This window comes from Nomascus leucogenys, chromosome 18, assembly GCF_006542625.1.
Source record: "Nomascus leucogenys isolate Asia chromosome 18, Asia_NLE_v1, whole genome shotgun sequence".
Classification (NCBI taxonomy): Eukaryota; Metazoa; Chordata; class Mammalia; order Primates; family Hylobatidae; genus Nomascus; species Nomascus leucogenys.
The window spans coordinates 46,744,813-46,768,461 of NC_044398.1; the positions used below are offsets into that span (position 1 = coordinate 46,744,813).

General features: G+C 38.8%; 1 protein-coding gene across 22 annotated transcripts in view; it reads right to left on the reverse strand.

The window, feature by feature from the left end:
* The window catches only part of CREM (cAMP responsive element modulator), a 92,269-nt gene that overhangs the window by 14,514 nt on the left and 54,106 nt on the right, over positions 1 to 23,649 (reverse strand). For 8 of the 22 annotated variants that reach the window (XM_030797644.1, XM_030797649.1, XM_030797643.1 and 5 more), the window contains 3 exons: positions 21,100 to 21,197; positions 20,810 to 20,952; positions 11,571 to 11,759 (listed from right to left, as the gene is read on the reverse strand). The exons of 2 other annotated variants lie outside the window; for them this stretch is intronic. In XM_030797644.1, the coding sequence (XP_030653504.1) occupies positions 11,571 to 11,759; positions 20,810 to 20,952; positions 21,100 to 21,197 (430 nt within the window). Of the gene's footprint in view, positions 1 to 2,719; positions 2,891 to 3,178; positions 3,472 to 4,112; positions 4,200 to 11,570; positions 11,760 to 20,235; positions 20,953 to 21,099; positions 21,198 to 23,649 lie in introns of those variants that run through there. 12 more of the 22 variants (XM_012502776.2, XM_003276044.4, XM_030797648.1 and 9 more) reach the window with 8 other exon arrangements.

The following is a 23,649-nucleotide window of genomic DNA, read 5'->3' on the forward strand; positions in this document are numbered from 1 at the left end:
TGGGGTTTCACCATGTTGGCCACACTGGTCTTGAACTCCTGACCTCAGATGATCTGCCCACCTCGGTCTCCCAAAGTGCTGGGATTACAGGCGTGAGCCACCACGCCCGGCCTCGAAATTATTCTTTTATGTAAATATTTCTAAGCAAAAATAATTGCTAATAGCCTCCTTTCACAAAGATGGTATCCTTATTCTCATGCATCAAATATTAACTAAGACACTAGTTTTCCAAATTTGTTGGAAAGTTTGTTTTTAACAATTCAGAAATCCAGCCAGAATGCAACGTCAGATTCAGAGTCTAAAAGATAGGAAATTATGCTCCTAACAGAATCAGTTTATGAACAGAAGGCAATTTCTAATAAAAATGTAAATTATGCCCCACAAAATCAATAATATAATCCTATAAACTATAGTCATTTACTTTTTTTTTTTTTTTTTTTGAGATGGAGTCTCGTTCTGTCGCCCAGGCTGGAGTGCAGTGGTGCGATCTTGGCTCATTGCAATCTCTGCCTCCTGGGTTCAAGCCATTCTCTTGCCTCAGCTTCCCAAGTAGCTGAGATTACAGGCATGTGCCACCACGCCTGGCTAATTTTTGTATTTTTAGTAGAGACGGGGTTTCACCATGTTGGCCAGGCTGGTCTCTAACTCCTGAGGTTGTGATCTGCCTGCCTCGGCCTCCCAAAGTGCTGGGATTACAGGCGTGAGCCACCGCGCCCGGCCAGTCATTTGCTTTTCATATTTCACTTCATGATCCTGTAAGTAAATGCTGCTAATATCTTTTCCAGGCCAGCCATTAGTGCTAGGAGCCTAATTTCGGTCTAGATCAAAGTTTTTCAAACTGTAATCTGTAGACCATTAACAGGTCATAAAGTAAATTTCACGGGTCAAGAATAGCATTTTAAAAAGAGGACAGAAAAGGAATTATGGGTACATCATATTTTGTAAGGATAAGAATTATGTCTGAAACTTATTTTATATAAATGTAGGGTACACACACACATAGGTCCACTTTGTTGTGATATAATGTGGGTCATGGTTGAAAAGTCTGCAAGCCACTAATCTAGATCTACTTGGTCTGCCGATCCACAGGGTTACCTCAGAACTAAGAGCCCAGAGGTCTGGTTCCTAAAGCTACTCTACTACACCTTCAAAAACGTCCCTAACCCTGTGCTCTTTTGGCTTTAAAAAATAAAGTAAAATGAGGCCGGGCGCGGTGGCTCACGCCTGTAATCCCAGCACTTTGGGAGGCCGAGGCAGGCAGATCATGAGGTCAGGAGATCGAGACCATCCTGGCTAACACGGTGAAACCCCGTCTCTACCAAAATACAAAAAAAAAAAAACAAAATTAGCCGGGCGTGGTGGTGGGCACCTGTAGTCCCAGCTACTCGGGAGGCTGAGGCAGGAGAATGGCGTGAACCCAGGAAGCCGAGCTTGCAATGAGCCGAGATCCAGTCACTGCACTCCAGCCTGGGCGACAGAGCAAGACTCCGTCTCATTAAATAAATAAATAAATAAATAAATAAATAAATAAATAAAGTAAAATGAAATAAGATTTATTACTCATTTTTCAAATAGCACTGATTCTGTAAGAAATGACCAGATTTTTAAAAATATGATTTCCAAAGGCAAAATCAGGTCTTGTGAAAAAGTGTTTTAAGTTGTTTGACATTTTAAAGTTTCAGCATTTTGAAAAGTTTAAATTGGAAAGGGAAAATCAATCATGTGTAGCATTATTGGTAAAACTGTGAAAAAAAACTTTCAAGGTTGCCAGGCACGGTGGCTCACGCTTGTAATCCCAGCACTTTGGGAGGCCAAGGCGGGCGGATCACGAGGTCAGGAGATCAAGACCACGGTGAAACCCCGTCTCTACTAAAAATACAAAAAATTGGCCGGGCGTGGTGGCGGGCGCCTGTAGTCCCAGCTACTCGGAGAGGCTGAGGCAGGAGAATGGCGTGACCCCGGGAGGCAGAGCTTGCAGTGAGCCGAGATCGCGCCACTGCACTCCAGCCTGGGTGCCTGGGTGACAGAGCGAGACTCCGTCTGAAAAAAAAAAAAAAAAAAACTTTCAAGGATGTTATGTTCGTTCTGTAAAAACAAATGTCAAAAATGTTTATTTATTTATATGTAGTGGTTAAAAGTACACAGCGTTGCCGAGGCGGGCGGATCACGAGGTCAGGAAATCGAGACCATCCTGGGTAACACGGTGAAACCCTGTCTCTATTAAAAATACAAAAAATTAGGCGGGCGCCTGTAGTCCCAGCTACTCAGGAGGCTGAGGCAGGAGAATGGCGTGAACCCGGGAGGCGCAGCTTGCAGTGAGCCAAGATCGCGCCACTGCACTCCAGCCTGGGCGACAGAGCGAGACTCTGTCTCAAAAAAAAAAAAAAAAAAAAGTACACAGCGTTTTCACATCATTTTATTTATTTTTTGTTATAAGTCTTATGCTTAGACAAGTCAAAGGGGGAATAGGAATGAAAGACTTGGTAAAGAAAGATATAAACCAATAATTTTTAGAAAATATATGTACAAAAGTGCCTTCTGGTTCTAAGAATCATATGGCATGCAGTGTTTGAGATTATTTTAAGTTCATCTATGTCTTATAATAAATTCATCACTTGAGTTCTGCAGTCTAGAGCATCTCTAGAACTTCACAAACTTCGAGAAAAAAAATAGTTCCTCAAGACAGTTTTAAAAACAATGTAATACAGGTTTTACTTACTCAAGACAATCCAATGTTCCTATCCAGAAAGAGGGCTGAGACCCATTAACTTCGAAGAGCTAAATTGTAGTGAGGTTGTTTAAAACCATCCACGCTTTCTTAATTCAGCTGCAAATTCAGTATTGTAATACAAACAAGACCACTGAATAAACAACGCTGCAAGCACACAAAGGTTATCAGTAACTAAGCCTTTCAAAATCACTATTGAATAAACAACGCTGCAAGCACACAAAGGTTATCAGTAACTAAGCCTTTCAAAATCACTATTTGTTACTGAGAAAAGCAAATCCAGTGAAAAATTACCGATTACAAATTTAAATACCAGAGGCTGGGAGAAAAAGTAAAAGACAAGCACTTCCCCGACTGAACACTAGAGAGAGCTCTGAATCGCAAGTTCCTATAGATGGAGTAAGAGTAAAGAATCCGCCAGCTTATACAATACATAGTCCATTTTCTCACCAGGCGCGTGCAGGGACGGCCTCAGCAGGAGGTTCGATCTTACCACTAAGCTGGCCAGACAACTCCTGAGTTCTGTTCATGCATTACAGTTTCATGACGTGTTTCCCTCTTCAAGCAGACACCCACTTCAAAAGAAATGTTAAAGTAGGGCTAACAAGAAAAGCTATTCAGTCTAAAAGGGAGTTTGGAGGCAGAGGCAGTGGTGAGCTAGTTAACTCTAAATCTGTCAGCAGCATTTTACAAAGCGGAAAGGAACTGACTAAATCACAACATGACTCGGAGCTGACGTCAATGTGCAGCTCCCTCGGAGTTTAACTTTTCCACTTCCCCTGCTGAAACACGATTCCAGGAAATGTAATGACATCAGCCCTTTGAACTCAATTAGCTGAAAAGACCATTTTAAATACAGGAGGAAAGAAACAAGTAGGCACAAAAACATCCATAACACGCGGGTTTTTCCTATTCTGTTTGGAGCTGCATTTGTCCACAGTAATGAAATCAGAACGTGAACAGTATATACTGTATGTTTAATCTGAGGCTAGATTGAATTCGCAACAGGTTGCAGATGAAGTAACAGCTTATTTTAGTAGGGCAGAATGGTATGCACATGAAAGAGAAACACAGAGACGGAGGGGAGGAGGAGAGGGGAAGAGAAGAGGAGGGGAAGAGGGGGGAGGAGGGGAGGGAGGATAGAGGGAGGAAGAGAGGATTAGTGCCTCAGTCAAGCAAGTAATAGAATATTGAGCAAAGAAACAATCACACTAAGATGCCCTAACAAAGTGAGCTGAATATATGGATGTATATTTCAAAAAAGTCTTACACCTAAGTGACTAGGAGAGTAACACTTTCTGAAACACTCAGATGTTCCTGAATACTTCCTAAACTTCAAAACAATCTGCACAACTAACTGAAAACCCCTCTTTAACATTCTTACCTGTGTCATCTCCAGTTACAGCCATAATGGGCTTCTGCAGACAGAACTGTCTTGTTTCCTCTAACACAGTTCAACATAAAGTGTTCCAAATTAGCAAGCATGTGCAGGATAAGCAGGAGGACTGACATCACAATGACATCACTAGCCTATCACTGCCATCAATTTGCTTTGTCACAGGCGAGCTCACTGAAACCCAAGCCCTATAAAAACTCTTCCTGTAATAAACCATCTTAATGCTCTTGTTTCTCATTTTTACATAGAAATCTGTTTGAGGTGGGCTCTGGCAAAAAAAAAAAATAATAATAATAATGTCTCTTTTAGCATTAAAAGTTACATGATTGCATCTTACAGGGCTACTTCTTTATTATTGTTGTGTCCAAGGTTTCTAGGTAAACTAAGGGAGAATAAACCCAACATATTTTCCTAACTCATAGGAGAAAAAAAGACTTGGGAGATTTAAAAAAAAAAAATTGACTATCAGCAAAGAAATACCATATTTCATAGTCACTTCTAAACTCACCGAGAAATATCCAGCCACCTATGTTCACTTAACATTTTTATTTGCTGAGCCATTTGCTACACCATCAGAAAATCCAACTCCTCCTAAGGTGATACAGAATTTGCTACTTTCACTTGAAGGGAGTAGATAATTAAATTTTAAAAATTCACTGTGCCAATGGAGCAAGTATTATGTAGTATTCTCCCATAACTACTAGATTGAATCACATGAACTTGCTGATATTTGACCTTTCTGGCCTACAAAAATAGCAGTTTCATGTGATTCAATCTAATACATTATTTTACCAGATTAAACCCCCCTGAAAAGACATTTGTGATTTTTAAAATTCATAAATAAATCAAAATTACTATTTGTACATTTTTTTTAAATGTCAAATTTTATTTGGATCACTTAATGAAGGCTTGGCACATAGTGAACTGGATTATAGGAAATTCAGTGATTATAAGGTTAGACACAAAAATGGGCGAATGTTCAACCACAGAACAGACCATAGCCTGGAAAAAAATTATTGGCATTTTCACTGCAAAAAAATAAGTGACATGCCACTGAGACCTTTTTTTTTTTTTTTTTTGAGACGGAGTCTCACTCTGTCGCCCAGGCTGGAGTGCAGTGGCGCAATCTCGGCTCACTGCAAGCTCCGCCTCCCGGGTTCCCGCCATTCTCCTGCCTCAGCCTCTCCGAGTAGCTGGGACTGCAGGCGCCCGCCACCACACCCGGCTAATTTTTTTTTTGTATTTTTAGTAGAGACGGGGTTTCACCGTGGTCTCGATCTCCTGACCTCGTGATCCACCCACCTCAGCCTCCCAAAGTGCTGGGATTACAGGCATGAGCCACCGCGCCCGGCTGCCACTGAGACCTTTTGTCTTTTTTTTTTTTTTTGAGACGAAGTCTCACTAATCTCCCCCAGGCTGGAGTACAAAGGTGCAATTTTGGCTCACTGCAACCTCCGCCTCCCGGGTTCAAATGATTCTCCTGCCTCAGCCTCCCGAGTAGCTGGGATTACAGGTGCCCACCATGCCTGGCTAATTTTTGTATTTTTAGTAGAGACGGGGTTTCACCATGTTGGCCAGGCTGGTCTTGAACCCTCGACCTCAGGTGATCCGCCCACCTCGGCCTCCCAAAGTGCTGGGATTACAGGTGTGAGCCACCGCGCCCGGCCGACCTTTTGTCTTCATAGGTGAGTTGTACAAAGCCCTTTCCCTTGTATGATTAGAATTCAACCAAACCTTATGTCAATGAAAGGACATCCCACCACATTTTAGCTGTATTTAATTTAATCATCTTCCAGTAAAGGTAACGACTTTACACGGCAGATGATCAGGAGGTAAAGTTTCAGGGGGTGTCCATGTTTCTAGTAATTCTCCAGGATACCTGACAAGGGGGCTAGGGTTTCAATTCAGCTGAAGATATCTTGACTGAGTAAGAAAGCCTGGATGGTCATCTAGACATCAACCCCAATCTGGGGCTCCAGCAGGGACTCTTTGCTGTCCCAGCCACACCTGAGGGTTTGGGTCCAAGAATGCTATTAGTAAATTTTAGTTCAAATTTCAGAAAATCAGTAAGAAATTGATTTTTATGTCAGTATTTCTTTAAATTGGCACATAGATGCTCAATAAATATTGGTGTGAAAAAAAGTCAAGGAAGGAAAGAAAGAAGGGAAATGGGTTGCTTAGTTGATTACTGCTCTTAATAAAGTTTTAATATATTCCCTGGACCAGTTAATCTCAAGTCAATCAGCGCACAGAACAAATCACATTTTCAGAGGAAGAATAGTTCACTTTCATTTGGTAAATACTTACTGAACATTTATCACATGCCAGGGTCTGTGCTAGGTACTTGTCCAAATAGAACTTACCATCTAGCAAGACACAAAGAGCCACAATACAACATGATGTGTGCCTAAGGAAGTACAGTAGGAACTCACAGGAGGTTGCCTAAGCCAGATGTGGAGGATGGGCAAGGCTTCCTCGGGGAAAGTATTCTTATCAGGCAATCGGTATGTGTGAAGAAGTCCCTGGAGGGAGAGAGGGCATGACCTATCCCAGGAAATGAAAGAAAGAGCTGTATTACAAAAGAGGGAGAAGTGGAGAGGTAGGCAGCTATTAAAGAATGCAAGGCTTGGATCAAGCAAAGATTTGGGCCACATGAAAAATATGGAGCTTTGTCTAACAGGTCACAGACATTGATGGATGCTTTTGAGTGGATGCTATGGACTGAATGTTTGTATCCCTGCCCAATTTCCTCTGTTGAAATCCTCACCTCCAATGCAATAGCATTTGGAGGTGGGACCTCTGAGAGGTGATGAGGTCATGAGGGTGGAACCCTTGTGAACAGGATTAGTGCCCTTATAAAAAAGACCCCAGACACCAGGTGCAGTGGCTCACGCCTATAATCTTAGCATTTTGGGAGGCCCAGATGGACGGATTACCTAAAGTCAGGAGCTCGAGACCAGCCTGGCCAACATGGTGTAACCCCATCTCTACTAAAAATACAAAAATTAGCTGGGCATGGTGGCACATGCCTGTAATCCCAACTACTTGGGAAGCTGAGGCAGGAGAAATACTTGCGCCCAGGAGACAGAGGTTGCAGTGAGCTGAGATCACAACACTGTGTTCCAGCCTGGCCAAGAGAGTGAGACTCTGTCTCAAAACAAAACAAAACAAAACAAAACAGTGCAATGCAGTAATGGAGATGTTGGGGGCAAGAAACTGCTGTTTTTAAGAACTATCAGTGGCTCCCAGAATCACTGTGAGGAATGAAGAGTCTAGCTGAAATTTCAGGAACAATTCCCAAAAAACTGAGCCAAGAAGGGAGCTGCTGCCTCTGGCATGATTAGGAGGATCAGAAAGCTGTTCCACAATAGCCAGCTTCCAGTGGCTGCTGGAGACTGCAGCCCACAGGGGTAGCCTGGGTCAGAGGGATAGCACCCAGGCCAGGGCCAGGGCCATGACAGAGGGGTGTGGAGTGGCAGAAGCATGCATGGCTCAGCCAGGGAGAAGAATCTACACAGTGACTTAGAGTGGAGACTGGGAAGAATACGGGACAACACCCAGGTTTCTGGCATCAAGCACCAGGTGAGATAGTAGTGGTCAATCAGTGAAGAAAGGAACAGTGGATTTCAGGAGTCAGAGGTATGTGTGGCCACCTAAGGAACCAGCTGGAGTCAGGACATAGTCACAGTGAACTGAAGCCAGCCTGGGAGGGAGTCCTCCAGGGAGGGAGCTCAGCAGGAAGAGGGTGGGGGAGTGAGCCTGAGGATCACTGAAACACTCAGGACAGGGGCAGGGGAAGCTTAGCCTAGCCACGAGACTGACAGAGAAGCAGCAGAGAGAGAAGTGCAAGGAGGACACAGTCTCAGGAAGTGGAGGAAGCAGAAGTCGACAGTGTTAAATATGGCTGAGGCATCAGCCAAGACAGGCACTGAGAATCCACAAAGAAGCTGACAGGGCCCTTTAGTGAGATGAAGGGAGAAGGAGGGCAGGGAACACTGCTACTAAGTTCAGGAATACAAGAATGCCCACTGGCCTTGCTGCGTTTAAAATGGAGCTCCTGGCCATGATTATTTATGGAAAAGAAAAAAAGAGAAAAAGAAAAGAGGAATAAAGATTGGAAGGAAGGAAACAAAACATCACTATTTGTATAAACATTCACATAGGATCACAGACTGATTCACAAAGAATCAGTAAATTATTAGACGTAATTAGAGCTTAGCAAAGTTAATAGATAAAAGATCGACTTAAAATAATCCATATTTCGCTACATCAGCAACAATTAGAAAATACAATAAAAAATAAGGTACCACTGTAATGGCAACAAAACCCATAAAGTACTTAGGAACCAACTAAAGAAAGAATATGCAAGATCTCCATGAAGAAAAATGTTCAACTGTTCCCTAAAACTTAAAGTATAATAAATAAATAAATAAATAAAAAGAAAAATGTTTAACTGTTAAAAGAAGTAAAATGAGATCTGAATAAACAAGACTTTCTATGGTTTGGGATAGATAAATTTAACATTATGAAGACTTCAGCTCTCCCTAAATTAAATGCAGTCTTGGCCGGGCGTGGTGGCTTATGCCTGTAATCCCAGCACTTTGGGAGGCCGAGGCAGGCGGATCATGGGTCAGGAGATCAAGACCATCCTGGCGAACATGGTGAAACCCCATCTCTACTAAAAATACAAAAAAATTAGTCGGGCGTGGTGGCAGGCGCCTGTAGTCCCAGCTACTCGGGAGGCTGAGGCAGGAGAATGGCGTGAACCCAGGAGGTGGAGCTTGCAGTGAGCCATCGTGCCACTGCACTCCAGGCAGGGCAACAGAGCGAGACTCCATCTCAAGAAAAAAAAAATTAATACAGTCTCATCATTGGTTTTATTATTATTATTTTTACTACTACTATTTAGAAACTCAAACTTATTCCAAATAAATATGAAAGAATAATAGTGCACAAAAAGCTAACTCTGCATCAGACTGAGAAAAAAGACAAGGGGAACTTGTTTTATGAGATAACAAACATGTATGGCACTGGCATTCAGAAAAAGATGAATCAGACAGAAGACGGGCCAGATCCAGGTGCAAAAGCAAACCTACTGTTTAATTAAGGCTGCCCCATACACCAGTGAGGAAACAACAAACCCTTGGGAGTGACTCCATATAAGGAGAAAAAAGTTAAAAATGAATTCCCACCAAATACTATATACAGAAATGAAGCCCAGGTACATTAAAGACATAAATGTGAAAGGTAAAACCATAAAGCAAATAGAAGAAAATGTGGAAAAAAATCTTTGTGACTTGTGGAAGAAAAGTAATTCTTAAATAAAAACCCCAAGGCACAAACTTACGTGCGTATTGTGTAAAACATTAAAAATTCTCAAAACTCTGTTGTTTGCAGTAGATTCTTCCATGTAACAAAGATAAAATGAGAAAAAATAATTATTCTTTAAGACTATTCACTTAGACATAAATATGGTCCATGAGTATGGGGGAATAGAACAGGTGGCTTTCATTTTACATTTCAAGAAAACATTAAAGTACTGGGTTCGTACTATGCATTTTTTACTCCATAAATGCCACCATCTCAGTTCTTCACACACTTTTATCATAGTCCACATTAACCCCCAAAATACCTGAGGGTATAATTATCAAGAGACTCATCAATTATAATATGCTTATAATACCTGCAAGACATTCTAACTAAAAGAACTGATTTTACTTTCCTTAACATTAGTGCTGCCTGTAATCCGAGCACTTTGGGAGGCCAAGGTGGGTGGATTGCCTGAGCTCAGGAGTTCGCGACCAGCCTGGGCAATACGGTGAAACCCCCGTCTCTACTAAAATACAATAAATTAGCCAGGCATGGCGTTGTGCGCCTGTAGTCCCAGCTACTCAGGAGGCTGAGGCAGGAGAATTCCTTGAACCTGGGAGGCGGAGGTTGCAGTGAGCCGAGATTGCGCCACTGCACTCCAGCCTGGGTGACAGAGCGAGAATCCGTCTCAAAAAGTAAATAAATAAATTTAGGCTGGGCGTGGTGGCTCACACTTGTAATCCCAGCACTTTGGGAGGCTGAGGTGGGCGGATCACGAGGTCAGGAGATCAAGACCATCCTGGCTAACACGGTGAACCCCATCTCTACTAAAAATACAAAAAAAATTAGCCGGGCACGGTGGCGGGTGCCTGTAGTCCCAGCTACTTGGGAGGCTGAGGCAGGAGAATGGCATGAACCCGGGAGGCGGAGGTTGCAGTGAGCCGAGATCGCGCTGCTGCACTCTAGCCTGGGCGACAGAGCGAGACTCCGTCTCAAAAATAAATAAATAAATAAATAAATAAATAAATAAATAAAATAAACAAATTTTTAAAAAATTAGTGCTATATCCTAAATCCTAAGCCAATGGACCAAGAGGAATAGAATTCAATTAAAACACATGAGTTTTGAAAGCTGTATTAAATACATCTATTATAGTTATCATAAGCACAACTGAATTAAAATAATGTATAACGCAAATCCAGTTGAAATCTCAGGTAACTCTAAAAGCTTAGGGCTGGCTATATCTCAACTTTTATTTCACTACTGACAGCTTCCATAAGAGCTAGAATGGATGCTTCAGAATTCAAACAACTAAGAACAGTCAGTCAAAAAAACAAAAAAACAAAACAAACAAAAAACCCAAAGTCAGCATTTGTTTCGAAATGAGTTGCCTAGAAATTAGACTTAAAAGTAACAGCTGGGGAAAAAAACAAATTTGGGGCATCATAGCCTGAATACTTAAATTGTCATAGATTAGGTAATAGATCTATCAGGTACAACGTTTGCAACCCCCAAATGAAGGATATCTAATTAATTTAAAAATTCATTCATGTGGCCAGGTGCGGTGGCTCACACCTGTAATCCCAGCACTTTAGGAGGCTGAGGCCTCCACCTGAGGTCAGGACGACTCCATCTGAGGTCAGGACTTCGAGACCAGCCTGCCCAACGTGGTGAAACCCCGTCTCTACTAAAAATACAAAAACTAGCCAGACGTGGTGGCTCATGCCTGTAATCCCAGCTCCCCAGGAAGCTGAGGCAGAAGAATCGCTTGAACCCAGGAGACAGAGGTTGCAGTGAGCCGAGATCGCACCATTGTACTCCAGCCTGGGTGCCAGAGCGAGACTCCATCTCGGAAAAAAAAAAAAAAAATTCATTCATGTTTCTATCTCTCTTTTTCTATCATGCTACTCTGAATGTGGCCTTTCTCCAGAGCCAGTAAAACCTGCTAAAAGGTGAAAAATGATAAAACTTAATTTGCTGTTTAATGTATTAAAATATTTCTTCTGTAAGCCTTTTTAAGTGCCTCCCAACCCCCATCTACCTTCGATATATTTCAGAAAACTATAAAATCACCACTCAATGGTGTGATATAGTAATCCATAGGTATTCTAAATGTATTAGATTAATAAAATATACCTTGAACAACAACCTGGCTGCCTGGGACAAAGAACTGCTGTGTGCCATCAGCTGATTGTGCTGCGTACTGTACAATTGTAGCACCTGGTGGAGGAGCTCCTGAATTTGTCATTGTTAATGCCTGCAGTCCCTGAACACCATCAGATCCTGGGTTAGAAATCTGGATTGTTCCACCTTGGGCTACAGCAACTTAACAGAAAAAGAAAAGAAATATTAGATAATTTCAAGATTTATTTTTAATAATCCCCTATTGGAAGAATATACTCTGGGTCTATTTATTACCATTGCTTCTTTCTCAGGTTACCCTTATTTTCTATGCTGAATTGAGAAGGAAGATCAGCTTCGTCATGGGACAATACTCTAGAAAAAGGTTATAAACACTTGAAAATATTTTATATTCAGAACTGTTTGAGATTCATAGAGCCCATGGAGTGTTCCTCCTCCTTAGCATCCAGCTAACTACATTACTCAAGAGGAAGAGTAGAGAAGCAGACAGGGGGAGTCCAGCTTCCTGGTTTTCTCCATTGTCTCAGATGTTTTTCCTTATAAACACCATTCTTCTACCATTTAAAATTCCCATTTAAGGCCAGGTGTGATGGCTCATGCCTGTGATCCCAGTACTTTGGGAGGCCAAGGCAGGAGGATCACTTGAGCCCAGGAGTTCGAGGCCAGCCTGGGCAACACAGGAAAACCCTGTCTCTAAAAAAAGAAAAGAAAAGAAAAATTCCCATTTAATATTGCAATTAAAATGAATTTGTACCTTCATTCAGCTAACTACTTTTCTAATTTGTCATCAAAAGAAAGCAGCTTTTAAGAAATATATAGGCAAGGTGCAGTGGCTCACGCCTGTAATCTTAGGACTTTGGGAGGCCAAGGTGGGCAGATCACCTGAGGTCAGGAGTTTGAGACCAGCCTGATCAATATGGTGAAATCCTGCCTCTACTAAAAATACAAAAATTAACCAGGTGTGGTGGCAGATGCCTGTAGTCCCAGTTATTCGGGAGGCGAGACAGGAGAATTGCTTGAACCCGGGAGTTGGAGGTTGCAGTGAGCTGAGATTGCGGCACTGCACTCCAGCCTGGGCAACTGAGACTCCATCTCAAAAAAAAATACATACATATAATTATATATATATAATATCTAATATGTATTATATATAATATATATTAGATATAATATCTAATATAATATATATTAGATATCATATATAATATCTAATATAATATATATTAGATATTATATATAATATATAATATATAAACATATAACATATATAATTATATATTATATATATTTAATATATAAATATATATTTTATATAATTATATATTATATATAATTTTATATATAATTATATATTAAATTTTATAAATATATAATTATATATTATATAATTTTATATAATATATAATTATATTATATTATAATTATATAATTACATATAACATATCTATGGTATATATGTATATATAATTAATGTTATATATATTATATATAATTAATGTTATATATATTATATATAACATATCTATATATGTATATAGATGTTTATATAATTATATATTGTTTATAATTTATTTTTATTTTTTAATAATTTTTATACTTTAAAAATTTATATTTTAAAAATAATTATAAATTATATAATTTACATGATTATATATACATATCTATGGTAGATATGTATAATATGTTATATACAATTATATATAACATATATTATATATAATTTGTTATATATTATATGTTATATATAATTTATGTTATATATTATATATTATGTAACTATATAAATTATATATAGTTATATATGTTGTATATATAACCAAAATTTTTAATATATATTATAATTATATATGTCATGTCATATATAAGTATATAATTTATATAATTTATATATAATTATACATTTATATATAAATATATATATATAAACATATTTTGGTTATAAAGCTCAAGTCTAGAAAACTGTAATCTTTGCCATTTTGTCTGTCAGGAGAATCCTGAACTATAAAATGTCAAGTTGGAAAGGTCCTTAAAAAGTAACTGTTACTAAAAGGATTTGTGCTGCAATATTTACCTCTACCAAGTGTCTCAAATAACTACAGCTAATGGCAACAAATAGGAGGTAGATTTCCTTTAAATACTGAGATCTGCCAGTCATGTTTAAAAGTTAACATATTAATTGACTTGAAGCTTCCAAAGAATAACTGATCAAATGTTTTGTTTCAAAATTTCACTCTAATAGACAAGTATTATTTAAAATATCTGAAAGGTCTGTATATTTTAACATAAACATTCCAACTGCATGCTTTAAATAGTAGATATTAAATGGTACCAGAGGCTATGCTTTTTAAAAAATCACATATAAACTAGCTAACTGGGCTTTACAATGAAGATTTTAAAAACACATCACCAGAATAACATGACATCTATACATCAATGTAAATACCTTACAGTAGCATAACAGTAGTGTTTAAAATACACTCTGGATATTTCCAAGTCATTTCCAAACGTTTTTAATGGCATCTAGGCAAAAAAGCACTTAGGCGATAACCTGATAGGACAAACCTATGAGAATTATGGAAAGAGTAACAACAACAAATTTTCACTTCTTTCACCTAAGGTGCCAGTGTCTACACAGGAAGATAGATTAACATTTTTAAAAAGATTTCCACATGCTGCGTTCTCTGTGTTTTATTTCACTGACAGGCCAGTGTGGCAGAAACTGAAGAGGCAGTTACAGAATGTCAACAGAGCTGAGGTTGAGACACCCTGATGTAACAGCACTTTATCTGGCTCATCTAGAGCAGTATTTTCTGTACACACTTTAAAAACAGGGTATTTTTAAACCATGGCTTTCCAAAGATTTCACGGGTCTCAGGATTCAGCCCTTACAGTAAAAGGGTTTGAGGGAGATCTAACTAACTTCTTACAAGTATGAAAATGTCAAAAGACACTGCTTTCTTGGCCCCTTGTGGCTAGACATGAGTAAATTGTGTATGTTTTCATATATTTGAATGTGTATTTTTCAGTTGATAATTAGTTTGATGTCACAGAAATAGTGCTTTAGAAAAAGCAGCCTAACGTCAGGTAACCACAGTGTGTTAGAAGTACAAAGCCTAGGCCGGGCGCGGTGGCTCACATCTGTAATCCTAGCACCACTTTGGGAGGCCGAGGCGGGTGGATCACCTGAGGTCAGGAGTTCGAGACCAGCCTGACCAACATGGAGAAACCCCGTCCCTACTAAAAATACAAGAAATTAGCCAGGCGTGGTGGTGCATGCCTGTAATCCCAGCTCCTCGGTAGGCTGAGGGAGTATAATCGCTTGAACCTGGGAGGCGGGGGTTGCGGTGAGCCGAGATTGCACCATTGTACTCCAGCCTGGACAAGAGCGAAACTCCGTCTCAAAAAAAAAGAAGTACAAAGCCTAGAACAGAGCAGCCACTCAATAAACAGAATGAATGAATGAATGAATGAATGGCTATCATTTCCTCATGACAGATGATATTACAAACAACTTAAGCCGCCTGTGAATCTAGGAGAGTTAAATGAGGTATGGTTTCAAATTCCAATCATAGAACCTAGTTTTTCAACACCAATGAAATTATCAAGCTTTTAAATAACGATCAAGTCAATCTGAGGTGAGAGTAGCTGCCTCAGGGGTAAGAACCCCTAAATAGGTAGATAACAAAGATCTTTACTTTCTTTTTTCTCTTCTTTCTTTTTGCTTTACTCATTTCCTTTTTTGTTTTCAGTAATGTTTCCCCACAGTTCTGATCAAAAAACTTTGTTTTCACAATATGAACAGCTGACACATCAAGAATCTGTTTCTCATTTTATTTTCTGGGGAAGTCATTATATAATTAGATATGGAAAACAAAAGCTAAACAAACACACACATACCCCTCACACACTGGCTCTAGTGAGAAAACATTTCTACTGATTAAGTCAGGCACGTCAGCCTCATTTTCATTTTTATACCAAAGGTGCTCTTGACTTCGTTGTTATCAAATGACAGAGGACCTTCCCATTGAAAATGTTCTCTCTCATCTGACAATAAACAAGATTTCCCAATGCCTCAGGATCCTGGAAATAGGTTTTATGTGGTCCTGTTTGTATTCAGAGATTTGAGGAGAAATCTCTTAGGTTTCAAAATATTCAAGGATAGCATAACATGTGCTTTCAATAAACATAAATCAAGATAGAAAAAATAAGATGAAATTAACTGAATGAATTTAGACACATCTTCTATTTTAGCTATTTATTTAAGAGATGGGATCTTGCTGTGTTGCCCAGGCTGGTCTTAAACTGCTAGGCTCAAGCAATCCTTCTGCCTCAGCCTTCTGAGTAGCTGGGACTACAGGCACAAACCACTAAGCCTGGCGATGTTATATACTTCTTATTTATTTATTTATTTATTTATTCATTTATTTTAAGATGGAGTTTCACTCTTCTTGCCCAGGCTGAAGTGCAATCGTGTGATCTCAGCTCACTGCAACCTCCACCTGCTGGGTTCAAGCGATTCTCCTGCCTCAGCCTCCGAAGTAGCTGGGATTACAAGTGTGCGCCACCACACCCGGCTAATTTTGTATTTTTAGTAGAGATGGGGTTTCACCATGTTGGCCAGGCTGGTCTTGAATGCCTGACCTCAGGTGATCTGCCCGCCTGGGCCTCCCAAAGTGCTGGGATTACCGGCATGAACCATCACGCCCCGCCCATGTTATATACTTCTAATCCTAAATTTATACACATGAGCTAATTAAAATATATACACATGTAAATGTTTATATTTAAAACCACTCTTGTTCCAAATTGCAATAGGAAGATTCATAAATGAAATCTCACTGCATTAACTTTAAAAACAGCAGCAAAAAGACCTTTGTTCCAATGAATTCTCAGGTTTAAATTCAGAGTGACCATAAGAGAGTACCTATGAGTACCTGTACCTTAAAAGCCAAGAGGTGCATATAGCAGAAGGAAGACTAAATCATGCTATAACAAGAATAGCAACATCGAAGTTTAAAAGCCAGAGTTACATTAAGTAGTGCCTTAAAAAATTTTGAAACAGTTGCCTTAGAGAAATGTAAACAACGTCACTATTAAGAACTGCAACTGGATTAACTTTCGAATGTATAAGCCTATCATGTTCTAATTCCCTTTATGAAGAAGTTGAATTGGTGCTTATTCATGAGCCTCCCGAGAATTCTGAATTCTTATAAGCAGGCCACAAAGTTCACATTTTTCTTTTCGTAATGGTGCAGTTTAGATCGACCCACTTACCTTTCGTGTATAAGAATTCCAGAAAGATGAGCTAATACTCTAATAAGATTCCTCGTAAAATACAGTAGGCACAAGCAGAGACAAGGGCCATTTATGGGGAAAAAAAACTGAAGTCTTGGGTGATAGTCTTTATGGTATAGGAAGAGTTTGGGTATAGTAGGATGGAGGATTTAAGTAACTTTTGTTTCAAGAGAAAATTTAATGAATTAGGAAGCTTCAAACATTTTAATTTCCTCGGTTGTTTTTACAAATTCACTCATTTACTGCATATCTTAACTGTCTTATGCAGCAAGTAACATTCTTTGTTAATTCTAAAGCTCTCTCCTGCCATCTCTCAGGTATATGCTCCTGAGATAAAAGACTTTCCTTGACCAGCTCAACTGTTATGCAACACACCTATCACTAAGATCTGTACTTCCAGTGAGGATTCTGCAGGTACAGCTCACTTACTTGGTGTTGTAATAATGGATCCCTGTCTATTTTATGCTCTTTTTCCTATTCCCCAGGGAGTAGCCTATCCCAACTTTCACTTTTTAGTTTTTGTGATAATAGTAAGTCAATATAATAAGGCCAACTTCTGCCAAATATCTTTCAACTATTAAAAATGTAACTGCCTGTATATGGGAAAACTTGAATATACTTTATTTCTTCAACTTTGGTACACATTTAGTTCTTTTAAACACCAGCTAACTCATTATTCCAAATTAAAAATAACTAATAAAATACTAATCTTGGAAAAAAAGAAATAAAAGCAAAGTTTGGGAGAAAGCCATCCATGGATAAAAGCTGAAGAATTAAACCTAAAAAAATTTTTTATAATAAAAGGTTATGAAAGAGCATTAAAAAAACATTTACAGCTGAAAGGGAAGGAAAAAAAATAGGAAAATCTCCAGAAATTCTAGTAAAATAAGTTCCTCTATTCAAAAACCAAAGGATACTGGCAATTGTCTCCATTTCTAGACATTCTGCTACAACACTAAGCATTAATATCTGCTAAGTTAGTTCTATAAGAAATAAGATGAATAAAAATGGATGTTGTGTGTGTAAGTATATGTTTACCCTCCAGTTAAAGTAAACGTCTTCTAAAAAGTTTGAATGCTGTTAGTATTCACTTCTCAAAGAATTATCTACATATATTTCACTAAATGTCCCCAAAATGCATTTTTAACAAAAGAAATTCACATTGTGTGAACAAATGGCATTTTTTACCTGCACACTGTACATACAGAACTATAACTTCTCATCAGAATAATTTCTAGGATCATACTGTATAGGCTGAAATTAAGAAACCAAAGTAAGAAATAGTCCATGACCTCTTATGTGGCAAATAGACAGATGTGTCTTTTTTGTTTGTTGTTTTGAGACAGAGTCTCACTCCACTGCCCAGGATGGACAGTGCAGTGGTGCAATCATAACTCACTGTCGCCTCAAACTCCTGGGCTCAGGCAATCCTCCCACCTCAGCCTCCTGAGTAGCTGGGATGAGTGCATACCACCACGCCCTGCTAATTTTTAAAATTCTTTTGTAGAGACAAGGTCTCACTCTATTGCCCAGACTGGTCTCAAAGTCCTGGCCTCAAGCAACCCTCATGCCTAGACCTCCCAAAGTGCTGGGATTACAGGTGGGAGCCATCACACCTGGCCTAAGATTTAATTTCTAAAGATGCAGTTTTCTAGTTCTCAACCAGAATTCCTGACTCTGCTCCTCTCATCCCCACACAGACACACAGAGTGAGGTTTAAGGCCAGCCCCTTGCTGTGAGCAGGCACCAAGGACACAGGGAATGAAGCCATTGGGGCTGGCTGGAGGGAAAGTTCAATGAACATGAATGAGACAATGGTACACCTAACTTAATTTCTGTTTCATGCCAACAGTAGCATGTCTTTTTCTTTTTCCCCCTACTTTTACCCGTTATCTCCTTTGTCTTCACAGGAACCCCAGAGTTTGGTAATTTAGTATTATTCCCACTTCAAAGACTAAAACCTGAGATGTGAATTTAATAAAGCTTCTTGCTCTGATCATTGAGTTTGCAAATGGCACAAAGATGGTTCCTTCCCCACATCCTCTCCAGCTTCAATCCCATACATTTTCACAATTTCAAATTTTCAGCTAATAATCTAGACAAGTTAACCCTACAGCATCTGCTTCCCTATCAACTTGTAAAGGAATCACTGCTTCTATCAGAAGTCCTAAGTAGCATTAGGATATGCCAGAGAAATGTTACGATGACAGCATCTTAGTGGTTCCCAACACTTTGAGAAGTCTTAGCATCATTTCAGCAGTCACTTCCAACCTTTTCCCTGTCATTACACAAACCGAACATGATATGTGTACAGCCCACCCCACGGATGGAGCTGCTCAAGGCCAGGGCTGACCAGCCAGGAGGCGCCAGCAGCTCCTGCCCAGCCCCTCTGGCGACGGAGGGACGAGGCATTCAGCACTCTCATAACCTGCGTGCTGTGCTGTAGAGGCTCATCAGCTGGCATATTCAGTTTTACAGTTCTAAAACCCACCAGAGATTCCCAGTGTGCCAGACAAAAGAGCATGTAAATGAGAGAAGTAATAAAAAAGTGACAATGTAAACCTCAAGGACTATTTCTTATGGATGGTGGGGAGTTTTCTTTTCCTAACACTGACTTTGGACAAGTCTACTGGGTGCCCTGTCAAACGTGTGAATACGCTACACCCCGGATCTGCTAGGTATCATGGTAGGAGTTCCCCTCAATTACCAACGAGAATGTATTTAATAGTTTACTACTGCAAATCTACCACTGCTACAAGAAAAACTCTAAAAAGCTCCACAAAAATAATGACTATATAAAGTCTTCTCATACATTAAAGACTATAGCCTGTTTTAGTAGCCAGGACTTAAATTAAGACTTGAGATTTTTTTTTTTTGGTATTGCTACTTTTTAAAGGAAGAACAAAGAATATATCTAAAATCTTAATACCTTATTTGGATAACCACATTATTTAATATCACATATATTCCAGTACCTAAGTAGCTCTTTTTAAAGTCAGAAAAATAAAATCATGAATCTCTTCAACAACATGACTGCTGTCAATATATTCGGTCAATTACTTTGAGGGCCTAGGGTAGCAGAGTTTACAAAACTCACTTTACTTCATATTATAATTACATGGGAAATTGATTTAGACAATTTCCATGGACAATTTATACTTCAGAAAGGACAGGAATATCACATTATTCCAGTACCTAAGGGGCTAGCTTAGGATATGTGATATCCCTATCCTTTCTCCTCCTTTTTCTTTTCTTTCTAGCTCTTGTTTTTTACATATCAAACATTCTTCTTTTAGGAAAAAAAACTAGTGCTTTAATCAGAGCAAAAAGCACAGAATTAACAGTCCATTAAAATGCACAACACTGAATGTGAATGTATCTGTTTATTTAGAGCTTTCAGTGTGTAAAATTTCAAATAAAATTATCTATCCAATTGCTACAGTTTAAAAATTAAATCATTTTTCCATTCTCTTTAGGAAAAACTGTAGCACAAATTAACAGAGTATAGAGTAGTGAAACATTGAAAACATACTTTAGAAAACTCTTAGATTAGTAAGTATAGTATGTAATTGTGGGTAACAAAAGCCAACAAGAATGAAATACAGACATTTATGTTTGCATGCATCATAAAGACAACAAAAACAATGTTTTACTAGAGATTAATATAAACATGTAAATAGGAAAAATTCTCCCTTTATTTTTACCCCAAAATTTTCTTCTATATTCAGCAGTCAAAATTTTTACTTTTCAAAATTATATGACAGCTGTCAATACAAATATCTCACTTTTTAACATATACTTTCATTCTATGATACAGTTTAGGTATTAATGATGCATTTTAAAATGGAACAATTTAATGCCAAAACCTGAGTTGCTTCAATATAACTAAAGAAGACTTAAAGCTAGCACTGTATCATATCGAATTGCAGCATACATACTGTATTGCCCCGTGCTAGTCTGATATATGCTAGTTGGTACTGCCATGGTAGCAATGTTAGGTGGTGTTCCTTCTTCCTCTGATCTTTCTTCTTCAATCTTGGGAACACCAGGCACATCAGAGGACAGTTCGTTCAGTATTTTCCTAAAATACAATTTAACAATGTAAGTCACTAAGATACATGAATGAGTCTTAAAACAGAAAAGCTATAAAGGAAGAATTGATTTGATGTATAATTATTGTACCATTTTGGAAAAAGTATCTTTACATTAAGAAACTTGGTTAACTTACCTATAAGAGGGTCTTCGTGAAAGGATTTCTCTACGCTTATGAGAATCAATTACACCTTCTGATTCGGCAGATTCATCTGTCTCTGCAATTGTTGCTACCTATAATACAAGATTTTCTGAAATGTATCATAAAATATATGTTCTTTTCCCTCATTCAAAAAATTGAAGCTAAGAGTCTGCATGTGCAGCACTGAGCCAGGCGCTGTGTGTGGAAGCAACTGAACAATAGAACACAGTGAATCTGCACTAAAGGAGTCTGGCTCAAGAAAGGAAGCGCAGACACAAACATTTCAGTTATAAAACAAATGTGTGTGGAAAGGAATGATACAGGTACTCTATACTACAGAAATACTAGGGAAAGAGTGGTTGGGATGTCAAATGAGGCATTGCAGGAAAGAACAAAATGTAAAATACCCAAGACCTAAGCTCCTCAACCTGAAAGTGCTCCTATGGATCCAGGAGGGAGCCAGTGAGGGGCCAATGCAGAAGAGAGCTCCAGGATCACACTGCTCTCCCCACACTCTCACAGCTGGCACTGGCGTGAGCTGGGTCTTCACATTAGCCATCAGATAGGCCCAAGACAGAATATTTAAGTAGATAAGCAAGGCAGTAAGCAAGCCTGGGCAAAATCAGGATTTCTATTACAAGCAGTAAGTTAGGGCTTGGTGGCGGTGAGTCTTGAAGATCCAAATAAAGAATTTCTCCTTAAGAGAAAGATCAGAGTTTTAAGCATGATTGCATTTTTCAAGTCAAGTAATAATACAGTGATATGATTATTAAAGAAGTCAGAAAACTAAAATAATCTCTTCAACATGACTGCTTTCGATATATTCAATCAATTATTAATACTTTGAGGGCCTAGGGTAGCAGAGTTTACAAAACTCACTTCATATTGTAATTACATGGGAAACTGATTTGGACAAAATCAAAAGAGCTTATTAAAATATCAACAATGAAAGCAAGAATATATACTGCCCAAAGTACACAGAGGTATATATTCACCTCCACATATGACTCTGTGTCTTTGCTCATGAACGCCCCACACATAAGCACACACACCCAATCAACAGAACTGACTGAAAAAAATGTTGTTGGCTCAGATAATCATATATCACCACCAAATATTAAATATTTATCATTTTATACCGGGCTGTCACACATCCGTCATAGAATCATAACAACTCCCTTAGGTGAGGTAGGCTATTAATTTATCTATTTTAGAAAGGTGAAAATTAAAGTTCATGCAGAGAGATTAAGTGGCTTGACCATGATCCAACACGTAAGTATTCTAGGACAAGATCCACTGGCACCTCTTTCTACAAGGACAATTAAATCATTCACTTAACAAAATCCAAACAAAGTCTACTGAATATAAGAGAATACTTTCTTTCAGCCGGGTGCTGTGGCTCACATCTGTAATCCCAGGACTTTGGAAGACTGAGGCAAGAGGATCACTTGAGGCCAGGGCCTCAACACCAACCTGGGTAACATACTGAGAATTCTGTCTCTATTAAATAATAAATAATAATAATAGACAATACTTTCTTCCAATACCAGCCAGGCTAAAACTAAGTAGAAATATGTGGACCCCAATAAAAGTCATAAAACAAAGAAGAGGTTGGAAAGACTTTCTTGTTTTATAATTAGTGTCAGAGTTAGAAACTCTTGGAATCAGGGACCATCACAGGAAAAAAAGATAATGATGAGAATTATTCTTACACTTCTGGGCAACACAGGAGAAGATACCCATGCCATAAAGATAATCAAGCTTTTAATGTATGTGAATTTGTCACATCAGATATCTTGTCGCCACTCTCATCATTCTACTATGATAAACTACTTGAACATGCAGGAAAAGGACTACACTATGTATACGTGTCTCCATTTTCCTCACAGATTTTTTTTGTCATCGATTAGGTTCAAATAATTTCAGCATTTAAAGGATAATAACTGACCTTAAAAAGGAACAAAAATAAATTCAGTAATTAAGATGTATACTTTAAAAAATGCATACTTAATAACTATTGATGGAAAAAATGTTTTAACTTCAAGAAATGTTAAGGGTAAAATACAGCTTTGGATCACAACCACAATAATAATTATATCTACAAAAGCCAAGGTTTAATCGAGAGGGATACATCAATAATATCATCTTACTAAGAATTATGTATACCGAATTTAAAATAAATTTGTATCTACCTATTAAGGTGATTATAAATTTATATCTACCTACTAAGGTGATTATTCATGAAAACAGCATCAGCACTGGCTGGGCGCGGTGGCTCACGCCTGTAATCCCAGCACTTTGGGAAGCCGAGATGGGCAGATCACGAGGTCAGGAGATCGAGACCATCCTGGCTAACACGGTGAAACCCCGTCTCTACTAAAAATACAAAAAAAATTAGCCATGCATAGTGGCGGGCGCCTGTAGTCCCAGCTACTCGGGAGGCTGAGGCAGGAGAATGGCGTGAACCCGGGAGGCAGAGCTTGCAGTGGCCCAAGATCATGCCACTGCCCTCCAGCCTTGGCGACAAAGTGAGACTCCGTCTCA